General features: G+C 39.7%; 1 protein-coding gene across 1 annotated transcript in view; it reads left to right on the forward strand.

The window, feature by feature from the left end:
• DGKK (diacylglycerol kinase kappa) overlaps nt 1-27072 on the forward strand; it is a 92080-nt gene that overhangs the window by 25281 nt on the left and 39727 nt on the right. The window contains exons 3-5 of the mRNA XM_064364603.1: nt 15527-15637; nt 17340-17420; nt 19355-19459. Of these exons, the coding sequence (XP_064220673.1) occupies nt 15527-15637; nt 17340-17420; nt 19355-19459 (297 nt within the window). The remainder of the gene's footprint in view (nt 1-15526; nt 15638-17339; nt 17421-19354; nt 19460-27072) is intronic.

Here is a 27072-nt window from a genome sequence, read left to right on the forward strand (position 1 = left end):
TTCCATAACGGTGGCTGATGGAATACAACAGAAGAGGATATTTTCAACTCAGCCCTTGTTTGGGACCTTGAAAAATTTCCTTGATGCTTTGATAATAAACATTTGAGAGTATTAGATAAAAACGTCTATGTGCTTAATTTAAAGAGATACAAACACTTGGGTTCACTAATACTAACTGTTATCATCCCCACTTATTCGAACACTGGTTTCTCTTCCAGGCTTCAATAGAACATTTCTTTCAACTTACCTTAAGTCTTCATACCTATCATCAGAAGCTCTTCTGATGTAATAGGTTCTGTTCTTTTCTCTGGGGACCTCATGAGTCCTAGCATTATGAGTGTCTTTATAGGGACAGTAAGCACAAATTCTTCCACAGACACAAATTTGATTTTATATTTATAGTCTTCGTTTCTTTTCCCAGTGGTGTTTTCTCTGTTACTCATGGTAAGGAAAGAGTCTGTGCTTGCATGGACTGATCCACAAAAATCAAACGCACCTTAACCTCTGGTAGTAAAGTCCCTCTGGGGTTGAACTATTTAAATTATGCTTCCAAATTTGCGGCAAAACATTAATATCAAATTAAGCCCCCACTACCCTGTTGCAACCACATATACACTTACACTTGACAAGAATTGTGTTCTAATTAGGGGTCAAAAAAATATAGCCACCATATTCACAGAAAGAAAGAAGAAATATGTATTGCATTTCTACCCTACAATAGGCACTTTAATGCATTATCTTGATCCCTACTGACAGTTGAATGTAATTATGTATATTTTTACATAGAAAATTGCTAAGGTTTTTAAGTTAAATGAGTTGCCCAAGCACACATACCTAATTAAGTGATGAAGCTATCTTTCAAATTCAGGTTTATCTGAGTCCAAAATCTACACTCCTTTTTGCTGTACTAAAGTGGTCTTGCATAAATATATGTGCTTGAATATATTAATATAACAATCTTCAGTGTATTTCTTCCAATAGTGACTGGCTTTTAGGAGCCAATTGATAGAAAAATGAATCCGGTAACATTTGAGAACACCCTTTTTCATTGTCCTCTCCATGTGTGTTTTCTCTCATTCAATTTCACTTTATAAACATCCATCAAGTGCTAATCATGGGTAAGTTGTGGCACTTTGGGCACTGTGCCTGATAGACATAACTTGGCTATGACACATATTTGTGATTTACCAAGAGAGTTTTATGCTGAGGCTTGCCTTCCTGACCTGCTTAATTTTGAAATAAGTTCTATTCCTGGGCCCAGGGTCTATTCCTACAGTGTTAAATTAAATAGGAGGCTACTTTATGGCAACAGACCTGAGCGATATTAATAGGTTTTTTTCTGTTATGTCTTGGCTTCCCTTGATGAATTAAGTGCCAAATTTTTATATCTTTATCCATAGTTCCTAACGAGGAGATGGCAGCTTGGAGAACTGATATAGTTTGCTCACACATCAGGTTACTGGTGGTGGCTAAACTCCATGGAGTTTAGAATCCATGAAGTCCACTGTCTCTCTCAGGTGCCCGTATTGTACCTGTGCGCATATGTTTCTGTGGAAACTCACAAGTGGTATTACTCAGGTATCTTGTGGTTTTGCAAACCACTCACCCTCTCTTACCTCAAACCACTCCTCACTTTCCAGGAAAGAGAGGCAGTGTGTGTGATATAATGAGTAGAAACGTGTCTCGGTTTTGGAAGCAGACAGACTTGAGTTCAAAGTCATCCCTCTTTGTAACTGTGTGTGGTCTTGGAGAAGTCTGTTGACCATTCTGAGCTTCAGTGCCTTATCTGTAATATGAAAATGATAATGACTACCTTGCAGTATTGTTGTGAATATTAGCACTAATGTATACAAAGTGCCTAGCATAATATTTCAGAAAAGGTGTAGATATCAGATGCCAGTCTTATTAGAACATTACTTTTTAATTATATGCATGGAGGGATGGAAGGGGCAAGAGGGGGATAGCTGTTTCATGGTATTTGTGTTTCAATTTTGGGTGTACACATTGCTGTTAGTGAATTTGTTTCAAACTGGACTCTTCCCTGTCATCTTCCTTGCTCCTTCCCTTTATTAAGCTTTGTTGTTTAGGCCCTGTTTCCAATTAAAAGACAGTCCCCTACCCCACAGGACAATTTGCCCACTGCTTTTTCGTGTGTGCAATTCAAGACTGGCTGTCCCCCAGATTGCAGCTGATAACCCTTCTCTTCCCAGTAGCCACTACTGCCTCTTCCAAGCAATTTTAAACAGGGAGCAGCACATATGGATTAGGGCACGATCTCAGAGTCAATGAAATGGTGGCTTAGAGATCTTTCCAGGACCAGTGGGAATCCTATGTGTCACTGGTGGGAAAATAAGCATCTCTTGTGGTCTACAAGTCTCTGAGTGTTTGCTGCCACCCCTAGCACGCCAATGCAACATGCTCATCCTGTTCTTATTTATTTTCTACTCCTCTTCCTCCTACCTTTCCAGGCCTATCAGATTGGGTTATAATACCACCGATCTCTTCCTTCCCTCCCACTCCCTCTCTTTCTCCCTTAATGCATTTGTACTTTTTATGGTCACCCCTTCTGGATACGCTATCAACAGCTGAGCTGCACAAAATCCAGATGGTAACAGTCAGCCTTGCTCTAAGCCCTGGCTGGTGGGTGTTAGAATTTGATTACTGTAGTTAGTGTCCATTTAGGCATTGAACAACCTTAATCCTTTAAACATAGCCTGGCTAGAGAGGAGTGGAGTGGAGGTGGTAATTTTACCAGGTGTTTGCCTGCAGGGAGAAGCTGGAGAAGGATGCAGATCTGGATGCTGTTTCAACAGGGAAATAAATGGAGGTTCAACACTGTGAAAAAGGTAGCAGTAGGTTCCTAGGGTAAAACATCTGAACAAGCTGTGGGAAGTTGCCTCCTGGGAGGGGAGGCAACACTAAGAGCTGCACTTTGAGTCTTTTTCAGTCAGATCCTTGTGTGATGCTTTTGCGCAGTAGCTGTGTGCCCAAGTTAATTTTTTTTTTTATTACCAGGAGCTATCCAGGTCAGAGAAGAATTTCCCTTTGGGTCGAGCATGGTATTACCTTTGTTAACCAAGTGAATGCCTGCTACTGGCACACTTGATTATGTCATACTTCTTTATCAGTGGTGATGGCAGAGAGTTTTATTGCAGGATAACAGGAAAGGGAAAACTAGGCTTTGAAATATGGACTACTAATTAAAATGACGTCAAACAACACAGAAAATATAAAGTGTGGAGATAACAGTGAAAAGAGCCTTGTACTGGAAGTCAGAGGCCAAAGCAAGTTTACTACTTAAGGACCTTGGGCAAGTCCCTTTACTTTTTTGAGTCAACAGTGTTCTCATCTGAAAAAAAAGGCCAGTAGCATTACTTACCTGGCCTATCCCTCAGGGTTGTGTTCAGAGTCAAGTGAGCATCTTTAAGATCTTTATAACCTATAAAATGCTGTGTAAATTAAACAATTATTACTTTAATTACTTTAGCATTTAAAATTAAAAACAAAAACAAAACTGAACCAACAAGCTGTGATTCACACCACCAAACTCCTGCCAATTCTGCCTTCTTCTGTCAACTGACCTAGAATAGGATATAATTTCCAATAAGACCAGTGGTTTAAACCTTCCTTTTTTTCCTTCCACTGACGGGATAGTTAGATATTCATGTCCTTGTGAAACCTCAGGAAGGACTTTAGCAGTGCCATTTATTAACTCATTAGGCAAAATACTTCATCTCTCCAAGACTCAGATTAGCATGGCATCTACCTTTCAGTTGGCATAGCTTTTCAGTTTTGTTACCTGGCCAATGATTTCTCTGAAACCAAGGCCCACAGCATAGTCTCTTCTTTGGCAGATTAGTGTCTCATGCAGTCACTTCTCTTCCCTCTCTTTCCCCTCCAGTTGGGATAGGCTGTCAAACTACCATATCTCCTGACTCCATGTGAGGCAATTGTGTTCGGTCAGGGACAATCTTCTGCTCAGAGACAGCAAGGCTATCCACAGCTTTAGGAATTGAGTGAGGCCTCCCATCAATCTGTCATCATCCATTATACCCCCAAGCCAATCCAACCCCTGAGGTGCTCCTACCTGACACTTTGCTCCTGCTCTCACTTACCACTGGTGGGCTGGTGGGACAGAAGCATTCTCTCTTTCTCTCTCTCTCTCTCACACACACACACACACACACACACGCTCATACACACACACCCTCCTTCTATTCCCACCACTCATACACAACCACTAATGAGTTAGTGAATTTCATCTTCCCTAGACCTCCACTGCTACAAGAAGCAAGCAGAACCAACTGGTCTAGCATCAATTTCTGTCTACCTTCCTCATGATTCTTGGTAATACAACTTCATAAAACTGAGAAAAAGTAAAAAGCAAACCCACACATCCACTCTTTATAATCTAACCACTTCTTCCCCAGAGGACTTTTTTTTTTTTTAGTACTTAATGGGGATTGTTGAGCCATGAGGTGAAGGCAAGTCCCCAGAGGACTTTTTAGTGAATTTATTCTTGAGTATTATTCAGGCCTTCAGATGGCTGTCTGCACAGGTCCATTTAGCAATAAAACAATCTCCCCAGCTGAGGAGTAAACAGGTACTTCCTAAGTACATGTGGTTAGGTGATGTGGGCTCACCATCACCACATTTTAAGAGGCATTTAAAGCCATAATTGGAAAGAGATGGGTAGTTTTAAAAACCAGAGCACAGAAGGCACCAAAAAGTGAGTTTCTCTGCTTTGCTGTTTGAGTGAGTTGTAGCCAAATAATCTACAATCAGGCATGCGCTGCATAACAATGTCTCAGTCAATGATGAACCTCTTATACTATGGTGGTTCCAGAAGATTATAATATTGTATAGTTACTGTATCTTTTCTATGTTTACATACAGAAATACCATTGTGTTTCAATTGCCTACAGTATAGTAATATACTGTACAGCTTTGTAGCAATAGTCTATGCCATATTGCCTAGTTGTGTAGTAGGCTATACCATCTAGGTTTATGTAAGCATATGCTGATGTTTGCACAATGATGAAATGGCCTAATGACGCATTTCTCAGAACATATCTCTGTCTTTAAGTGAGGCATGACTGTATTTGCATATTTACAAGCCTCCTTTGTGGCCTTAGGTTGCAAGCACTTTTAAATACCTCTGAAGGCTAAAGTCTCCAGATTTAGAAACTCCCAAGCATAGTCCAGCATATTGTTACAAAGTATTACCATATGCGAAATTTGGGATTATGACATTTCAGGTACCTCTCTAAAGGACTGTGATTTTTTTTCCCCTCCCTATTTGTGAAAGCATTTGCAGTACATGGTTTCCTTCAAGAAATTTAGCTAACCAGTGGGAAATCTGCAGACATCACTGGTCCATGGCTTTTCCTGCTGGGTGAAATAGTGGCCCCTGGGGAAAAAAGAAGTGAACTGAAGTGATCCCCAAGTTATATCTGATACCCAAGTCAGATCATAATAACTATCATCATATGGTTATTTGGTATGTGAGTAGGGTGGGGAGAGGCAGTAGAGTAAAAAAAATCAGGCTTCAAACCCCAGCTCTGCTATTCACTGTGACTTAGAACTAGACACTTAACCTCTCTAAACTTCAACTTTTCACTTCCCTCACAGGACTATTGCTGTGGGCATTAAATAAGATAATGCACGTAAAGCAAGGGCAAATCACAGGCATTTGTTAGCCAGAAACAAATATTTTCCTTTGGAGAAGGAGGGATGAAGAGAAACTTACAGAAGAAATTGCTGCTCCTGCTGCTTCTAATGAGGGCCATCACCAGAGTCACAACAGGAGCCACTGCTCTCATAGTAGATGGTTAGGATAAACAGGGTACGTTGCTTGGTGGTGGGAGCCCAGGGTTAGTTAGAAGCAGTGAGGGAAGTGTCCCTGAGAGAATAAACATCCACAGAATGTTAGCTTTGTCTCTGGTAGCTAACAGTCAGGTAAAACGATGGAAAAGAAGGCAATTGGAAGCAGGCATGGTTTTGTCACTTTTTGTAAGATGGTGGCACTAGATAAGCTAATTGATGTCCTGACCTCTGTGATCTTGCTTAGGTTGAGGACCAGGGTCCAAGATACCCTGGTATCTTTTTGGAGGGACTTTGTGTAACCACAAAGCTTCTTTTCTAGGCAAACAGCAACTACTGCTATAGCCGTTAAGAGTCTCCCATGAAGCTTCCACTTACACTGCCCCTTTCACTGGATTTCCTGTTTCTAGGCTTTTGGCTCCCCAGTGCTCAGAAACAGTCCTCTTTCACCTACTCAGAACCTTGAGTCTTCCCTGCATTTGTGGAGCAAAGTTAACCTTCTGCAGGAAGCCTTGTCATAAGCCATTTTTCTCCTCAAACTCCCAAAGCTCTTCCCCAGCCCTTCCTTTTGATCTTACCCATCTTCCTGCTGGTTTCCTCACATCCCGTTCCATACTATTCCCCTGGAACTCTATAACTGTGCACATATTCCAGGAGGCATTCCCAATACAGAGAAAACTCAATGGTTGCTGTTATATGGCACCTTCACTCACCTGAGGGAGGTCAGTGAGGAGTCCCGACACAACTGAAATATGGTGGCCTGAGGCCCAGTACTCTACTACTAATTTGCTTTTTGACTTGAGTAAGCACAACCCCTTTTGGAGCATTATTTTTATAATCTAACAGGGCGGAGAGATCTAAGATTACTCATTGCTAAAGTCAAAGTTAGCTCAGAAAGTTAAAAGGTCAGTTTTGTGGCATGAGAACAGACTTTGAACTAACAGAGATCAGAGCCTGTATCTGTATCCTACCAACTTAACAGTGGCCCCCATAGCAGTGAAATGCCTTGTTCAAGGCTGCACAGTTAGTAGGCAGCAAATCCAGCATTCAAACCTATGTGTAGTTCCGGGAGAGCACAGCAGAGCTCTTCCTCCTTCCTGGATGCAGCTAGTACCAGGTCAATTACCAAGGGCCAGGTTACCACTTTCTGTACTTTGTCAGCCTGGGTTCACATTGCTCACCTCCTCCCCATCCCCCAAACAATGAAACTCCACTAATAGAGACGGGGAAGGAGGAAGGGGCAGAGAGATTTGTTCCTTTCACTGGATTTCCTGTTTCTATGTTTTTGGCTCCCCCAAAACTTACAGGTGTTTAGGCTCTATGGTCCCAGTGGACTTGTTTTTTTTTTTTTTTTTTTTAAGACAGAGTCTTGCTCTCTCACCCAGGCTGGAGTGCAGTGGTGTGATCTTGGTTCACTGCAACCTCCGCCTCCCTGGTTCAAGCAATTCTCCTGCCTCAGCCTCCAGAGTAACTGGGACTATAGGCACCCCCCACCACACCAAGCTAATTTTTTGTATTTTAGTAGAGACAGGTTTCACCATGTTGCCCAGGCTGGTTTCGAACTCCTGAGCTCAGGCAATCCACCCACCTCGGCCTCCCAAGGTGCTGGGATTAGAGGCATGAGCCACCACGCCCAGCCCCCAGTGGACCTTAAAGTCATCAAGCCTTGATATTTATTTTATCAATGTACTCACACCAGTGCAAAATGACATGTATATACAGAGTTCTTGCAGTGTCATTGATAATAAAATAAGATTTGAAACCACTGTCTTTCAATAGGGAACTGTTTAAATAAATACATATAGCATCATGTTTAACTTTCTTCTATTTCATTGATAGAGAATATTCATCTATAGCTCTTCCTTAGCACAGGAAGAAGTGGGAGGAGATTTGCAGATATAGTCCTTGCAGACCTGCGTAGTAGAAAAATCTGGCTTCTCAGTGTTAGGGTGACCACGAGGTCTCAGTTTGCCCAAGACTCTCCTGATGGTAGTGCTGAAACTCCTGGGAAAACCAGGACAGTCGGCCATCCTATTCCTCATCCTGCTGCTGCAGCCCTTAGACAGCCAGGAGGGAAGGATCCAGTAGTGGCATGAGTGGAGAGATGGCAGCAGCCCTTGCATCCACAATCCACAAGAGACAAGGGACTCAGAGTGGCAGGCACATGCTCTGCAGGTATCCTCATCTGACAAGGAAATTGAGGCTCAGAGAGGTTAAGTGATTTACCCAAGGTCACACAGCTAGTAAGTGCTGGAGCCAGTCTGTCTGACTCCTGCCATGTCAACAGGACCCTGGGGAATGTAAAGCTTTCAGTGAAGCAGTGGGTCTGACCTTTCTTAAAGCCTAAAGCACCCTGAGTTGCATTTTAACCAAATCAAACACTGTTGCTTTGAATCAACTTTGGCAAGCCAATGTTAGGAAACGGCTTTCTTCCCAGCACTTCAACCCAAGCAAAGAGAATAGATGTTCCAGGTCTTTGGAGTGAAGGAGTCATAGACAGAAAGCTGGCCTTTTCAGTTATGCCCATAATAGTTCAGTTCTCACTTGGGGAGTGATAGCCTACTCATCCCCCAACTTATCCAGCCTCCCACACAAGAGCAACAAGAGAAATTAAAACAGAAGAGCAGCCAGCTAATAACAGGTAGCGGTGCATGTCATGATGTTTGCCTACTTTTTTAGTGGGTGGGGGTGGAATTCAACTTGTCTATATACCAGTGGACCCTTTCGCTAGGAAAAGGTAAAGAATTCCCCAAAGCCTTATGCATCAAAAATGCACCAAGCAGGCTGGGCATGGTGGCTCAATTCTGTAATGGGATTACAGACGTGGGAGTATTGCTTGGGCCCAGGAGTTCAGGATCAGCCTAGGCAACACAGCAAGACTCTGTCTTTACAAAAAGATTAAAAAATTAGCCAGATGTGGTGGCGGGCGCCTGTAGTCTCAACTACTCAAGAGGCTGAAGCAAGGGGATTACTTGAGCCAGGAGTTTGGGGTTACAGTGAGTCATGATTGCACCACTGCACTTCAGCCTGAGCAGCAGAGCAAGACCTTGTCTCTTAAAAAAAATGCAGCAAGCGACAGAAGAACAGATGTAGCAGATAGTAGAAGCTTTGGGAACTTGGGAGAAGCAAAGGAAAAGGTCACAGCAGCAGCTGTACTTGCCCTTTCCCAATTAAGCAGCAGGCGGGTGTTAATTATATACTGGAAATTGGGCTGCTTTACAGACTCTGGTGAGATATTTTATAGAACATATTTTATAAATATGGAGTGAGGGAAATGCTTATCCTCATTAATTTATTAATCTATACATGCTGAGTTGTAGAGAGCACCAGGGAGAGATACTACCTGTGCCAGGGTGTGGGAGTTTCTGGAATCGATGGATTTGGGTATTGGTTTATCAAAGAGGATTCAAAATGAAACTGAAGCAGAGTTTTCCAAAGCTTTAGCTTTCTCTGTACAGGCTGCTATGGTTTTGGCAAAGACCATTTTGTGTGAACACTGTACGCAGGACCTGAATTGCGTATGCCTTAGAGTACTACATTCTTGCATTTGAATGAAGCCAATTGATCTCTGTGGTAATTGAATTTGGGACAATAGACTAATTAGCACCATACTCACTCTCACCACAAAACAATCAACCTTGAGGGTTTAATAGTAGAAATTATAATGTTATTTGGGTTTTTATGTCAAATAGAGCTGGCAGGAAGGCCAGGAGGCCTGCCTGAAGTGTGCTGTGGTTTAATAAGCGCCAAGTGGTAACATGGCATTTCGATATGTACAAGAATTCTACAGCCCTTCCTAATTTCTTTCTATGTGCAGCATCACAGATATTGCCACCGAAATGTGGCAGCTTGGGCCAAGAGGATTACATGTGTGTCCCTTCTTATGAAATAGCTGTGTGCCTATAAATGTGGCCACCAAGCAAAATTTCCCATATAGAGTCCCATTCCTCATTGCCTTTTGTAATAACATTAGAGATACACTCTTCTGACAAATATTTTAACTCCAAGATGTTACAAAGTCTCAAAACTGCAAAACAAACATGGGCTATCTTATTTGAGAGGAAAACTTCCAACTATTTCCTAGGGCAAGCCACTTGATGAAACTAATTTCAGGGTGTGTTTTGTAGGACAGAATTGCGTTAGAAGACGCCTTTCACTACCTGCTTCAGAGGGCTGATGAGAGGATTTAACCAAAGCAAAAGCACTTTATCAATTGCAAAGTGCTGTAGATATGTGAATTCTAACTACTCTTCCAAGTCAATCTTGGACTATCACTTTAAAAAACCGGGAGAACTCCCTTCTCACCCACCATTGAATGTTAGGTCTTTAGAAAAACAAGGATCACCATTTGCTACTTTGAGGGAAGCTTATTAAGAGTTCTAGTATGGAATAGTCAGAGCTGTTCATAGAATACTTTTTAATTCTTAGCAATCTACGATCTTGTCTTTCAGGATAAAGTTTGGCAGGGGGATGGGACGGGGTCTGTGTTCACCCTGCTGTGTACATACTAATTAACCAGCCCCTCCCAGTATTCTTATCATGGGACGAGGAAGCACAGAGTCCACTAGCATTTTGTAATTGTGGGTACTTGAGCAAAGTAAGGGAAAATTCCCAAGCCTCAGATTTACTGTCTGGAAGTCAGACGTGACACTGCATAGTTGTGGTGAGAAGACAATGAGATGATATTATCTGCAAGAAGCTAGGGACCAGGAAGCCCCGTGCAAATCTTAGGGGACAGGCAATGGCTGTCCCTTCAATGTCTCCCTTCATAGGATGCATTTGCTTGTTTCCTTACTTCTTCCAATTTTTGCCTCAGAAACTTGTTCAGTTTAATAGTCCCAAGCAGGTAAATATTGTTTTGCATGCACATATTTTAAGGCTTGTGGCAATCAAGTGAGTGATTTTTAGCTTCTGCCTGTTCAAACTGGCTTCCTGGGGCTAACTACTGGTTTGGGGGTTTTAACAAAATAAACAATGGTTTATTTAGAAATAGTAATTGGGTTAGTAGGGAAGTTTCCCTGAAGGATAACAGAGGTCAAAGACTACAAGCAGTTTACGTTTTCCAAGATCCAGGTTTGGGCATTTGTAGAAGTTCAGAGCTGATGACACAGAGCCTCTGTTTAGAACTTAAGGAACTCTTATAGCATTCTAACCTTAATTAACAAAAACTAGGTTTCAACTTCATTTTATCTTATTCAAGGCAATACTACTTCATTTGGTCCTTTCCAACAATGCCTTCTTGGGTCTTTTAACTTGGTGAAGAGATTTATCTTGCTAAACAATTTGAGAACCACAGAGCTTACCTACTCCCTAGCCTTGACATTCTGTTCTTGTCATGGTTGACTGTGTCCTCCTGTTTCCAGTTTCCAGATGGTAATTTGGCTTTTGACAGAAACAAAGTAACTTGATAGGCAAAAGAAACTCAGTTCCCACAAGCTACCAACCCTGTTCTGGTGCCAAAGGATTATAAACTTCGTGTTGACAAGCCATAGTATCTGCAAAAGAAATTCCAGACTTGATCTAAGATGTGTTCATAATAATAATAATAATAATTTATTATTGGAAAGCAGCTTCACACTATCATCCTCCACTTGAGAAATAAATCCTCCTCATCTCCACTGGTATACACACATTGAAACTCACCCCTTCTCATACCCTCAGACCTTGGGTATCAGGTAAAAAAGAGATTACTTCATTTCTGCCATCTCTTTTTCCCTTAAAGAACTCAAACAACCACTCTTCCACAGAGCCAAGCTGTAGACAAAGTTTTTGCTTTCTTTTTCAATAAACATTCCACATACTTATGCCCCTGCCATATCACATGGGTATATGTTTATGTTCCTTTAATAATTTTAACATTTTAGCCCCTTGAATTATTTTTTTCATTATTACAGCTTTATACTAGGTTTTAAAACCTAAATAGCAGGTAGTTCCCTCTTCATTATTCTTCTTTTTCAGAATTCCCTGGCTATTTTTGCTTGCTTATTACAAAAATTAATAGACCACTTTTTAACAGTTTTAGGTTTATAGAAAAATTGAGTGGAAAGTAAAAAATGTACCCATACATACCCTCCCACTCCCTCCCAGTTTCCCCTGCTTGGGGCTACTAAACTAAGCTGAACAAGGTCCTGAGACAATTATTATTATTATTGTTATTATTATTATGATTAACATCTTGCATTCGTGCAGTGCATTTGTTACAATTGGTGAGCCAACATTGATTTTTTATTATTAACTAAAATCCATCATTTACATCAAGGTTCATTCTTGGTGTTGAACATTCTATGGGTTTTGACAAATGTATAATGACATGTAGCCACCATTACAGTATCATATAGAGTAGTTTCACTGCCCTAAAAATCTCCTATGCTCCACCTATTCAGCTCTTCTCAACTGCCCTTGAACTTCTGGCAGCCACTGAGCTTTTTTTTAACTGTCCCTATAGTCTTGCCTTTTCCAGAATGTTATGTAGTTGAATTGATATAGTATGTAACCTTTTCAGATTGACTTCTTTTACTTAGCAATATGCATTTAAAATTCCTCCATGTCTTTCTGTGGCTTTATATTGCATTTATTTTTATTACTGGATAACATTCCATTGTCTGGATGTACCATAATCTGTTTACCCATTCACCTACTGAAGGACATCTTGGTTGCTTCCAAGTTTTGGCAATTATGAATAAAACTGCTGTAAACATTCATGTGCAGGGTTTTATGTGGACATAACTTTTCAATGCCTTTGGGTAAATAGCAAATATTTCAATTGCTAGATCATTTGGTAGAAGTATGTTTGATTTTGTAAGAAACCGCCAAACTGCCTTCCAAACTAGTTGTACCATTTTGCATTCCTACTAGCAATGAAAGAGAATTCATGTTGCGCCATATCCTTGCCAGCATTTGGTATTGTCACTGTATTGGGTTTTAGCTATTCTAAAGATATGTAGTGGTATTTAATTGTTGATTTATAATGTATTAATAATTTTTAAAAGTTATTTTTCTAGTTGTTGCTCTAGGGCTTATAATATACATCTTTACTTATCAAAATCTATTTCAAATTTTTATTAATTTATAGTGAGATATAGAAAACTTATTCCTATATAGCTCTATTGTCTCTAAGGGTCCCCTGAGTGGTAGAGCTTAGTTGGGGTCCCCTGAGTTGAGGGAGGGTACTGATTTTTTGGAAGCAGTCTCTGAATAACCAAGCAGGAAGATTTGCTGAGGAAAGGGATGTGGTCTACAGGCAGATAAAATAGGAACTTGAAAAAAGATAATCATTTCTCCTTCTTGCTCATAGTAATATCATTAAAGAGCTTATCAAATGCCTAAGCTAAAATCTGAGTCCTCCTGGGGTATCATATTCACAAGTTATAAATTGGGAAATTTTACTTTACTAGCCTATGACTTGCAATGCCTGAAAAATGGGTTCTTTAAGGGTACGTGCTTCTCAGAACAGGCCAAGAGAATGTACTCGTGTAAATATCTTACAGTCTGAGCTGCAAAGCTTTAATCTGCAAATGGAGGTAAGGGAAAAGTAGCCAACCAAAAACTGTAAAATGAGCTGGTACAGGGAAAAATATATATGACAAAATAAGAAAGATAAAGAAAGCATTTAATAATTTTGACAGAGCAGAATAAATTGGGAAAAGGGCAGAGATAATGGGTGTAGATTCAGTTGAACAGATTTGGAGCAATTAAAATTTGGAATTTAAGTCTTTAGCAGAAAGGAGTAAATAGGACTGCCTAGGTACTATGAAGACTTTAGTGTGGAGGAGTATATGGATAGAGGTAAGAGGGTTAGGATGCAAAAAACCAAATGCCATTAAGTGAGAAATATACTTTAGGCTACCTGGCCAGAGAGCAGAAAGAAACAATATATTCTTTTTTTTTTTTGAGATGGAGTTTCGCTCTCATTACCCAGGCTGGAGTGCAATGGCACAATCTCGGCTCACTGCAACCTCCACCTCCTGGGTTCAGGCAATTCTCCTGCCTCAGCTTCCCGGGTAGCTGGGACTACAGGCGTATGCCACCATGCCCAGCTAATTTTTGTATTTTTAGTAGAGATGAGGTTTCACCATGTTGACCAGGATGGTCTCGATCTCTTGACCTCATGATCCACCCGCCTCGGCCTCCCAAAGTGCTAGGATAATAGGCGTGAGCCACCGCGCCCCGCCCCAATATATTCTTAATGTTTAGAGAAGTTGTTTTCTCTTGGATGACTCAGTTTCAACAATTTAAATATAATTTCTTACTCTCTCTCTGTAATCTCCCTCCTTCCCACAAGGTCTTATTGTTCTCTTTGTTCTGACTTCTCAGCACCATTCTTTTGCATCGCAAAGGTGTTACAATAACCATGAAACTCCCACAAGTTATGAAGAAGGCTCAGATAAATTGTGATTGCTTATGAACTGCCTTTTTCCAGTTGAGATAAAGAGGCTCTGTCCACTACTACTATCCAATTGGTTAGAGAATTGAAGAGTGTATATAAATATATGAGTATGTGTACGTGCGCGCGCGTGTGTGTGTGTGTTTGGGAGAACAGGAATGGCAAATAATTGTTTAGATCAGGGAACTAAACTCAAATTCCTGCTGTCAGGCATGCCATCTGAAGGGAGCAGCTGCTACTCAGTTTCTGCATATCATTGCCATGTGAGAATATAAATTCAATGTTACCAGATGTTCTATTTTTTTAAAATAAAAGAAACAGGAAACCTGCATTTTCATATGAAATCTTCTACCTTTTAAATATTACCAACTAATTTAAAACTTTGAAAAACACTAGGTAGGCCAAACAAAACACTTCTCCAGCCACCCAATGGTGAATGCTAATGGAAATGATAGATAAAATGCATGGTAGAGCCTTGATTTGGTGATTTTAAACTCAGTCTGGCCCTTTGTCCACTAAGTACGGGTTTGGTTCCTGCTTGGTGGGATCGAGTACTTCTCCCAAATGGCAGTCTTGCATGTTGGTTTGCATCCTATAACTTAAGTGAGAACTTCTTCAATGATGAAAATGGTAAGTAGACTCTATGCTTGGTTGGGATCAGTCTGTTCAGCAGGTAACTGAAAAATCAGTAGTTAAGACTATGAGATGTAAAGAAAGTAATCAGAAGGTAGTTTTCTTATGGTGTCCTTTTTATGTGCTTGCTCCTTCATGAGATCATGAGTCCATTGAAGACAAACCATGGTAAGGACTTTGGATTTGGCTCTAAAAGTGCTGAGAAGCTATTGGAGGCTTGCGAACAAGGAAGGAACATGATCCAACTTAACATTCTAAAAGGAACACTCTAAAAGAGCTGACAGAAAAGCCCTGTCTAGAGCTATAATCTGGAGACTTCCAGAAAATCTGCCTTTACAGGCTTTTTCCTCTACCATGCATTCTTTCCTAGAAATGCTGTTCTTACCTTTATGTGTTCATGTTCTTGCCCTCTAGCCTCTACTGCAAATAGAGATGTTCTCCATGGTTTTTGGGCCATGTAGCCTGATAAATGTGAAGCCTATATCATCCTGAATTAGTAATCCAAGGGCAACCAATGTCTCCTCTTATTGAACGAGCTTCACTGTGTTCTCACCTGGCCTTCGGGCCATTTCTCAGATATGTGACAATATAGAGCCTTCCAGATATCTGCTCTTTCCATCTGAGAGAACAAGTGGTATGACCTTATGAATTGATCTCATTGCTCAACACCATGCTTTTGTCTTTCAGAAAATATTGAAGGAAGGACCTCTGCTGAAGAACTGTGACTCTTTGAAGAGATGGAAGCCTAGATATTTTCTGATTCAAGGACAGAAGCTCTACTTTGCACACCATCCCGCGGTAATATATAGCATCTTGTCAAAAGGATTAATGGGTGGGTGCCAGGAAACGTTTGTGTGGAAAGATGGACTAACAGTAAAGACATGTCAGCAAACATTAGGGTGGAAGTCAAAGCCCTCTACTGTTTTTATGACTTGGCCTTTTGGGTCAAATGGGGATACTTTTCTCTCCTTTCCCTTTTCTGTATCCCTTTCCTTTTGTATTTTTCCCAGCTAGCTTCTGCACCCAGAACCAACTATAATTTTGGGGATCCAGTGCAAAATGAAAATGTAGTGCTCCTTATTAAAAAAACAGGGAGAAGTTCTAGTAAAGCTACTAACATATAACACTTTATGTTTATACTAAAATGTTAATATAAAGCAATGATGTCATGGTGCTTTTATTTGCTATTTAATGTAATTCTAAGTAAAGAAAAATAAAATTTTAGATAATTAGCATGAATTTTACTATTCATCTGCACACAATACACCAGTTTTAAATGCAAATATAAGAGCATTTAATTCACATAAAGATTCACTAAAATTATACAATTTGTGTTTAGTAGCTCATACAAGTTTATGTATTTTGTTCTCAGCAGTACACAGAACTGCACAAAACTAGCTCAACTGTTCATATTTCACTTCTTGATACTTGTACATTCTACCAACACTTTTCTAACTGAAAGAACTATGGATTGCCTTATCTTTCCATTTCCTTCCATGTCATCATTTTTAGCAGAAATGGTTGGCTAACACAGGGGTGTAATGAGCAAGAAAGAATACAATAGGGCTTCTTGGTTGTTCGTATTTCTTAGAAACCATTTTTTTTTCTAAGTCTAAAGCAAGTTCTGGTTCCAACAGAAAGCATGACGTCTCAGGGCTGTCGGCTCCCCTACTGCTTACTCAGTAATAGATGTAACACAGTTATCTTAAACTTGCTTTGAGTCTTGCTAAACTCCCACTTAGCATGGTTCCACTAGAATTCTATGTTCATGGGCATCACAATCCAAATGGAGTGACAAGACATGGGGTGGAAATGTATATTGTGCCTATCTCCTCTGCTCATATGCATGATCTTTTGTCCCACTGGACTTCACTTACAAAACACATGCTCAAAGACAAAATTACAAATTAATTTTAAGATGGCAACAGCAAAGCATTAAACTAAGTGTGGGGCCCTTCTGAACACGGGGCCCTGTGTGACTGCGCAGTTTGTATACTGGTGAAACTGGCCTTCCCTGTATCCATGATATTGATTTCCTGCTGCTGGCTAGGTGGTATTTACTGTGGCCAGTGAATAAAGAGACACAGGCCTCAAATTGGATGGGACTAGCAACACTGTCAAAGGCTCCCATCCAATAAAATAGGAGCTAATCACAATCTGTTCCACTAGGATTCTAGTTAAACCACATCCCATTATCTTTTCCAGCGTAAGCCTTTATGTTTAAATAATTCTGAACTCACCAACTCAAGCCTTCCTATAATTCCACATAAATGTCTATAAAAATTTATTTTGATTTCACTTTGTTTTTGTCACATGATGTATTAACAAAAATCATGTTGCTAAATAAATTTTAGCCCTCAAGTCAAAGAAATGATTGGATCATGACTGCCACAAAATGCCTGTCAGTGAGAGTGTGTGTGTATGTGTGTTTACCTTTTAATGTCTCTTTGCATAATTAACCAGATGGTTTCTTGTCCCTCTCCCTCTTATATCTTTCCAGTTTGCACACTTTGACACGATTGATCTGTCTGAAGCCATCGTGGCAGAAAGTAGCTGTAGAAACCTTTGCCATAGTTTTTGCGTAAGTATGATTGGGAATGACTGAATGGGCAGGGGTATGGGCTAGCTGGGAAGATAGCTTTCCATAACCACTGTTTACTTCTTTGAACTTCAGGTTTCCAAAGTTTCCTTTGATCTCAAATTGCTATCATTCATGCAAACATTTTCTAGCAGCCCACTGATAGTGAAGAAAAAAAGTGATGGTCTTGTTCCTTATTACCAGTATAAAGCTAAGCTGACTTAAAGGAGAAGGGAGTATGTGACTTATAAAAATCAGTCCTCCTAGTGAAGGTGATTTAGAAGAGTATCACTGGGAGTCTTTCAATAGACTGCTAATATGTTATAGAAAATGGCAGGATAATTGAGTTACATGACATCCTTTCCTCTGATGAGGTAGATAAGAGCCCTAATCCAAAGTGAAATCTACCCCATGTTGAGATTACTAATAAAAGTGCCTCAAAGAAAGCAGAGGATTTTCTAGGGAAGTATCTGAGGGCTTAGTGTGGCTGAAATGTCACATGGCTTTGGTCATTCAACTGAATCCAGACCAGAAAACTCACTGAAAAATGGAAAGCTTGGTGGCCCAGGAATTCTTCCACCCAACTCTTCCAAGAACTGTCTTCTCCCAACCTCAGTGGTGAGTTATGGAGCCTGGAGCTCCGGTTTAGGCAGGTAGGGGATAGTACCTAACAGACTAAAGAGCTGCAGACCCAATGTCCTGCTTCCATGGTGGGTTCATGTTCCATCTTCTCATGAAAGGAGAGTGGATGGATCTAAGAAAAAGACTTTGCTTTTGTTATTCTCTCATTACATCACCCTGACACAGGGTAAAGCTGAGGGCTCTGTTGACCAGTCCCAAAAAGCTGAGCCTTTGGGCGATGAGCCTATAGGCTAATGTTTTTGGTCTGCATTCTACAAAGAAAGAAATCTAAGGGCTAGGCTGCCCATTAACCCAATTAAAGCACAGAAGCACTGAACATCAGCCCCACTCAAGAACGGGTTTGGACCAAAGGAGTGGCTGTTATCACAATCCCAACTAGCTCCTAGTTCTATCTACCACATAATCACACTGTGCTACATACAAAAGGAGAAACAAATTCCTTGTTGGTGTGGTGAGCTCTAGCTTCAAGACTTGGGGAGCTTGTAGTAAAGGCAATTAGGGCAATGGAAGCAATGACTGATGCTGTAGCTATCCATGATCCCTCCTGCCCACTGGAAAAAGATCAAGTCCTGCCCATGGTCTACATCTGCTAGACTCTCACTGTCGCATTCTTATTATTCCTGCCTGGGTTCTTGTGCCAAGCAGGATTAAGAAAGACAACTCTAAAATTCTCTTCAGGTTGTCCCTAACCATAAGAAAGAAAGAAACTGGATGTTTAGACATCTCACTCTCCCACTAAACAGGGACTCCTAAATGAATCGTATACGATTTTACCACTTCAAGTAGACAGAGTCACAGTAAGCAAGTAGGGTTTTCAGGCAAACTAACTTGAGTAACAGATGGTACATGGTTTAGTATTTAACAGAATGAATTCTGAAGCTAAAGAATCTGGATTTCAATTCTAGTTTAGTTTTCTTACCTGCTGGGTGACCCTAGGCAAATCATTGAACTCTCTTTGCCTTGGTTTTCTGGGCTATGAAATGGGAAAAAATAATAATGTCCATCTCACAGGGTTGTAATAAAGATTGAATGAAATAATACACATAACGTGCTTTAGAATAGTTCCTGGCACATAGCAAGTGGCATTGAAATGTTAGTTATTGCTATTAGCACTATTACTATTTTGGATGGGTATCTAAGGAGCTACGAGTGGCTTTGGCAATGCCTGTTTTATATTCAAGAAATGGCCTGCATTGTGCTGGGTACGTCTGTCTAGTTTCTTAGAGCATTCACAGACTCTGTTTGGAGGCAAAGTTATGGAGTGAGAACAGCTAATATTGTGTCTTTTTGTTTAGGTTATCACACCACAACGAAAAATCACTGTGGCTGCACCCAACCGGAAAGACATGGAAGAATGGATTAATGTCATAAAAACTGTCCAACAGGGAGAAATTCATAAGGTAAGGAAACTAGTAAAGAAGCCACACAATTCTTAATGGGTAAATAATTAATTGCATTAGTTAAGCCACCTTTACAGCAGGGAAATAATAAGATGGAAACAGAGACCACCTGGTTAGAAATTATAGACAGAAAACCTCTTTAGAATTATTCATAAATAGGAGTAATTAACTTGGACTCAGACCTTTGTAAGTATGTGGTGCAGACACCTCTATACATATCCAGTTGATATGTAGATGTCAATCTATCCTCAATGGATGAGGTACTCAAGATGTAGGTGAGCAGCTAATGTAGATGCCCTCAGGTTATGAAAACCACAATCAGCAGTCTTAACTTGGGTCTGCTGAATGACCATAGTAACAGCTAATGAAACTGAGCCTCAGAAAGAGGAAGGAACCAGTCCAAGGCAGAATCACTATTTAGCAGGGAAACCAGGATTCAAGCACTTGACCACTATACTATTTGCCTTTCTGTTTTCTGTCTACTACAAAAGTAATGCAGAGGGAAGAGCAAGAAGTAGTCCTCTCCAAAGCTTAGCAGGGTTCTTTTCTACCTGACAGTACCAAATCTCTGGCCAATGCTCCCTGAAGTAACTGGTGCAATCAAACTCCAGGAGATACACTCTGACTGCTCTTCTATAGATCTACCATAGTTGGAAGTTATGTAAGTTCCAAGAGGAGAGAGATCTGTGTCATTTATTTACTTAGAGCAGTCTCTGACACATAGTAAAGGCACAATAAATATCTTTTTAATGAATAAACGAATCTGCAGGAAATCTTGGAACCAGGGTTTGAACAGAGAATGATACATACTTCATTCTGAAGTAAAGTTCCGCTGTAAAGGTCTTAGAGATAAAGAGGAAGGTGAATCCAGACTTTAAAATAACCTGATGTCTTAAATAACTAGCAATGGGTAGAAGATTGTTCTAGGCAATTGGGATGGAGCAGTGTGTGAAGTGGCTTGGTGATAATGAGGTTTAGAAATAAGACTAACACCATAGAGAAGAACCATCCATCCCTACTCCCCGAGGACTTCTCAGGCTTTTGACCACTTCATCTCATAACTATACATTCTACTCTCTATAGCAATTATGGGGAACATGACAAGATGGCTGACTTGAGGCCTCTCCAAATATCATTAAGGCCTCTCCAAGTTCCACATTATATATGCTTAAATTGAGAGATCCTTTGCTTAGCATCTGATGGTGATCTTTATATGCTTTAGCACTCAGAAATTTACCTCTTTGTTATTTCCTTCTTCCTTTTTACTTTTCCATAGAACAGAGATTAATTATTTTACCTGTCATTTTCTTCTTCCTTTCCTAATGGAGAAGCACATCCCCTCTTCGCCCCCTGCCCCCACCAATGAGACCACTATGGTACAGCATTAGAGGCAGTCATAAAAAGTTATGAATTCCATGCTCCTTTCTTATTTTCATCCCTGTGGACCAATATCTTTCCTTCCTGTGACTTACCTCTATTCAAACTGGAGTGTTTCTCACGAATCATAGGACATTTACATTTTGGCATAAAAGGTCACATAGGATATTTTGAATTTTAATTATTGCTCTAGGAATGCAAAAACTGCTAGAGAAATTCTGATGACTACCAGAGAATTGGTGCACCATTCCTGAATTCATTGAATTAAACACCTACGTATTGATTATCCAGCACAAACTAGAAAGGAAAAAAATCTCCCTGTTTACTCTCTTGGAAGAGTTGTATCAGGTTGTAATCACAACCTCTGTGGAGCTTCTCCAGGGACCTAAATCTATTAAGGAACACTTTTAGCTGATAGTGAAATGTCTCACCACCAGCATCTTAGCAATTCATCTTACTTGAGGCTTAAATAGTCAAATATGCTTTCTCCCATATGTACCTTATCTCTAACGGTCCTTTCTGTCCTCTGTCACCACCAATGCCTGACAAATAGGGTGAGGGAAGATTAATCATGGATTTAGTAGCCTATTAAAGTGGTGACAAAGTAATTGGATAATCTATGGGAAACTAGTCAGTACACATTAATAAGCTGTCCCCTACTAGGTGCCTAGTTCTGTTTCACAAAGAGTAGAAAAAAAAGATGCAATACTGACTCCCAGCCTCAATGAGCTTTGTAGGTAATAGGGAGAACCTATATACACAAAAGAAACAGTTAAATAACAGTAACCAAGATAAATGCCAGTTTTCAGAGATGTTACAAAGCAATATATGATTGATTGCCAGATGAATGAAACAGACAATAAAGTGGTATGGGAGTTCAGAGGAGGAAGAGATAAGTATGGGCTGGAGTCCTCTGGGAAGAGTTAACAGCGGAGAGATTTGAGACTGACCCTGAAAGATAGATTGTATTTTATTGGTGGCAGGGAATTAGGGGCAGTGGGAGGTCCTGAGCAATGGAACTGGGATAAGCAAAAGCTGAATAACAGGAAAACAGGACCTTTTTGGAATACGGTGAAAGGGAGAATCCATTTCACCAGAACAGTTTAAGAAAGTGAGTCCAAGATGTATGTTTTGAGAGGTAGATTGGGTCTGACTTTGGAGCTTTTTCAATGCCAGGATAAAGAGTGGGGAAGATTAGGAATGTGTTCAAAGTTCAGCTTAAGGATGGATTCAAAAGGGAAGAGAATTGATAAGAGGGATACTTTAAAAATACAGGATGAATTAGACAAGGGAAAAACTAGAGGCCAGAAGTTCAGAGAAGACGCTAGATTAATTATGGCAAAACAATGTTAAGCCCCAGAATGGGGATAGAAAGAGAAAATAAATGTGGATACTGAGTTAGGGGTGGAGGAGAACCTAAATATAAGAAAGAGTCAAATGAAATAGGAAAGTCATAGACAGACGAAAGGTGTGAGCCTGGGAGATTTAGAGAAAGAATAGAAAGGAGAAAATTAGAAATAAGAAGCTGCTTAGAAAACTAGATTAAACAGTTAGCTCTTCCTAATGAATTGTCATGGAATCATAGACTATGGAAACAGAAATAGACCTTAAAAGTTATCTTGACTCCAGATACTACATTCTAGAGCTGGAGATGTAAGTCATATGGCCTTTATTTGAACTGTTCCAAAGGTAGGGAACTAAGTTCCTTGCAAAAAAGTCCATCTAATGTTCCTAAATCTCTAAATCTTGGAAAATTTTTTCTGAAACTTTGGCCTAGTTGAAGAAAGAACTTTCTAACATTCACTGTAAGCTGCAGGAATGGCATCAGTTGCCTCTTGAGGCAGAGAACTCCCTGTCATTGGAAGTAATACAAACAAGCAAATTGAACAACTGCTTGTCAGATGTTGTACAGAAAATTGATTTTTTCAAGTGGGCAAACTAGATGAACTTCAAAATTCCTTTCAACTTGAAAAGCTTTCATTAAGCAGATGAGAAAACTGAGGCTCAGAGAGAGTCAATTGCCTTGCCTAAAATCATAAGTTGATTCTGGCAAAATTAATATCTTAGTTCTTTTAATGTTTAATCTAAGTTCTCAGAAGGATATCTTCAATTCTGCCTAATTATCTTCTATCTTTCCTTTAATCTCCACCCTTTGTGATTATGGGACAGGAATACTAAGGTAGACAACTGAATTGTATAGATCAACAAATAAATTCAAAGTGGCTAAATGAGTAGCTCATGCATAGTGTGTCCATGGCTCGTGGTTTGCTCAGGATGAGCCCAGTTTACACTTGTCCCAGCATAAGTATTAATAGCTCCCCTTTCACTGTGCAAAGTGGCTCAATTTGGACAATATGGTCACCCTACAATGGCCAACCTGGGAGGCCATAACACTTCAGTAATTCCCCAAACGTTGATAGAACTGAGCAGTTGAGTTCACATTACAGCACAAACCACTGACTTCATTTTATCTAAACTCAACCTTTCATCATATAAGCCATCCCCAAAAAGACTCCTTTACGGAATTATATCTGTAGCAGACTTTGTGCTTTGTGGAATATTTCACCTGAAACTTTTAAGTGCCTTGCAAACACTTGATATTGCTAAATCCCCACATTTGGAAAGTGCTTTGCAGTTAATAAGATTTGATTTAACTAATAGACAACAAAATCAATGTACATATCTGACTTCTAGATTATGCTGAAAGGAATTCAGGAGGTAGGGAAAGTACCGTTAGCTGCCCTACAACAGTGATGTCTTAGTTCAGGCTGCTATAACAAAAATACCATAGACTAGGTGGCTTAAACAACAAACATTTCTCACACTTCTGGAGGCCGTAGAGTCCAAGATCAAGGTGCTAATGGATTCAGTGTCTGATGAGGGCCTGCTTCTTGGTTCATAGATGGGAGTCTCCTCATTGTTTCATCATATGGAAGAAAAAAGAACAAGAAAACTCTCTGGGGTCCCTTTTATAATCTCATTCATGAGGGATCCACCACCTCCTATAAGGAGTGGGGAGCACACATTCAGTGCATTGCAATCTGCCCCTGAACACCCCCAAATTAATGGCCTTCTCACAAGCAAAATACATTCATTTCACCTAAAAATTCCAAAAGTCTTAACTCATTCCAACATGAATTCTAAAGTCTAAAGTATTATCTAAATACCATTTACATCAGATATGGGTGAGAGAGACTTGGACAAAATTTATTTCCAGCTGTGAACCTATGAAGTCAAACAAGTTATGTCCTTTCAAAACAGAAATGGTGAAATAGGCATGGGTTAGATATTCTCATTCTAAAAGAAAGAAATAGGAAAGAAGGAAGGAATGACAGGTCCCAGGCAAGTCCAAAACCTGGCAAGGCAAGCTTCATGAGATCTTAAGGTTGGAGAATACAGACGGTCTCCAACTTATGATGGTTGACTCACAATTTTTTGACTTTACAATGGTGCAAATGCAATACACATTCAGTAGAAGCAGTACTTCAAATTTTGAATTTTAATCTTTTCCTCGGGTAGTGATAGCCAGTACCATGCTGGGCGGCGGCACCAAGCCACAGTTCCCAGCGAAACATTCAATCTTGAGGGTAAACAACCCATACTCTACAGGGTACTTTGTTGCCAGAGTTTTGGGGGACATTGTGCTTTGTGTTTTTGCATCCAATCATGTCTACAAAACGTCCATTTTTGACTCAACAATATTTCAAACTTACTGGGTTTATCAGGATGTAACCCCATAGTAAATTCGGAGCATCTGTAATCCTCTGGCTCGATGCTCTGCCTTCCAGAACTACTCGAGTAGCAACATCACCCCCACAGATCAGTGGGGCACTGCCAATGCTGTGGCTCTCTACAGTGGCTCTATTCATGTCATGGTTCTCTGTTAGAACGGGGGCAAGCCCCCAGGGCTCTGCTGGACTATTCCATCCCCACAGCTCTGCTGGGCATTGGTTCTACCCTTTGAAATTGAGGTGGAGACAGCCTTGCTACCTAGGACTGTGCACTTTGGGCCTGTGATGGCAGCCCTACTGATCTCTGAATCACCTTTGGGATCATTCTTTGCTTGTCTTGAAGAAGTTCGCATCCAAATAGGTCTTGTCCTGTAGGGTCTTCCTTCGTTTTGTCCCATTTTCTCAATTTCCTGTAGTCTCAGGTGACAGTGGTTCTGCTACTATAATCCCATCTTAATCCCATCTCTATTCCTGACTTTTGTAGAGGTGGTTAATTAAGTCTGTGATTCACATCCACACTAATTTCCTTATCAAATAGTGGGTCTTCCACACCTTTTCGAACATACTTTCTCATTTTTTATAATGTGGATAGACTGAGAATTTTCCAAATCTCTACATTCTAGGGGTTTTTTTGCTTAGCAATTCTATCCTCAATTCATTTATCTCCTCTCACATTTTACATTTTAAACATTTTATTAGCCAAATATGTCCACAATATAATTTTAACTATAATCAAAATAAAACTGATTAATGAGCTATTTATGTATGTTACATTTTTAAACATTATTAATATTAATTTTGATTGACAAATCATAATTACACAGATTTATGGAGTAAAAATGTGATGTTTTTATATATGTATACAAGTTGGCATGATTAAATCAAGCTAATTAACATATACATCACCTTGATTACCTATCTTTTTTAATGGTCAGATATTTGAAATTTATCTTAATTATTTTAAAATACTCTATATAGTTCATTGTTATTGACTATAGTTACCCTGCTGTACAACAGATCTCAAAATCTATTCTTTCTGTCTATCTGAAACTTTGTACCCTTTGATTAACATCTCCCCATTCCCTCCTCCTCTCCCTCAACCACCATTCTGTTCTCTACTTCTATGAGTTCAACTTTATCAGATTCCATATATAAATGAGATCATGCAATATTTGTTTTTCTGTGCTGGCTTATTTCACTTAGTATAATGTCCTCCAGATTCACCCATGTTGTCACCAATGACAGGATTCCCTTCTTATTTAAGGTTGAATAGCATTCCATTGTGTATATATACCACATTTTATTTATTCATTCATTTGTTGATGGACACCTAAGCAGTTTCCATATCTTGACTATTGTGAATAATGCTGCAATGAACATGGGAATGCAAATATCCCTTTGACATATTGATTTTGGTTTCTTTCCACATATATCCAGAAATGGAATTACGGGATCATATGGTTGTTCTAATTTTAGATTTCTTGAGGAACCCCTATACCATTTTCCATAATGGCTATGTTAATTTGCATTCCTACCAACAATGCCTGAGAGTTCCCTATTCTCCACATCCTCTCCAACACTTATTATCTTTCATCTTTTTGATAAAAAACCATTCTAACAGGTGTGGAATGATATCTCACTGTGGTTTTAATTTGCACTTCCTTAACAATTAGTGATATTGAGCATTTTTTCATGTACCTATTGGCCATTTTTATATCTTCTTTTGAGAAATACCTGTTCAGGTCCCTTGCTCTTTTTTTCAAATTTTTTTTATTATTTTTAAGTGTAAATTTATTTATTTATTTATATATATATTTTTTACCATACTTTAAGTTCTGGGGTACATGTGCAGAACGTGCAGGTTTGTTACATAGGTATACACGTGCCATGGTGGTTTGTTGCATCTATCACCCAGTCATCTACATTAGGTATTTCTCATAATGCTATCCCTCCCCTAGCCCCCCAATCCCCAACAAGTCCGTGTGTGTGATGTTCCCCTGCTGGTATCCATGTGTTCTCATTGTTCAACATCCACTTATAAGTGAGAACACTTGGTGTTTTGTTTTCTGTTCCTGTGTCAGTTTGCTGAGAATGATGTTTCCATCTTCATCCATGTCCCTGCAAAGGATATGAACTCATTCTTTTTTATGGCTGCATAGTATTCCATGGTGTATATGTGAAACATTATGGCTGCATAGTATTCCATGGTGTATATGTGAAACATTTTCTTTATCCAGTCTATCATTGATGGCCATTTGGGTTGGTTCCAAGTCTCTGCTATTGTGAACAGTGCCACAATAAACATACATGTGCACATATCTTTAGAATAGAATGATTGATAATCCTTTGGATATATAGCTAGTAATGGGATTGCTCGGTCAAGTGGTATTTCTAGTTCTAGATCCTTGAGGAATCACCACTTGATCATGGTATTCTTTTAATGCATTCTTAAATTCAGTTTGCTAATATTTTATTGAGGATTTTTGCATCTGTGTTTGTCAGGGA

Source organism: Aotus nancymaae, unplaced genomic scaffold (assembly GCF_030222135.1).
Source record: "Aotus nancymaae isolate 86718 unplaced genomic scaffold, 86718_ANA_hifiasm-v0.15.2.pri h1tg000058l, whole genome shotgun sequence".
NCBI classification, from domain to species: domain Eukaryota; kingdom Metazoa; phylum Chordata; class Mammalia; order Primates; family Aotidae; genus Aotus; species Aotus nancymaae.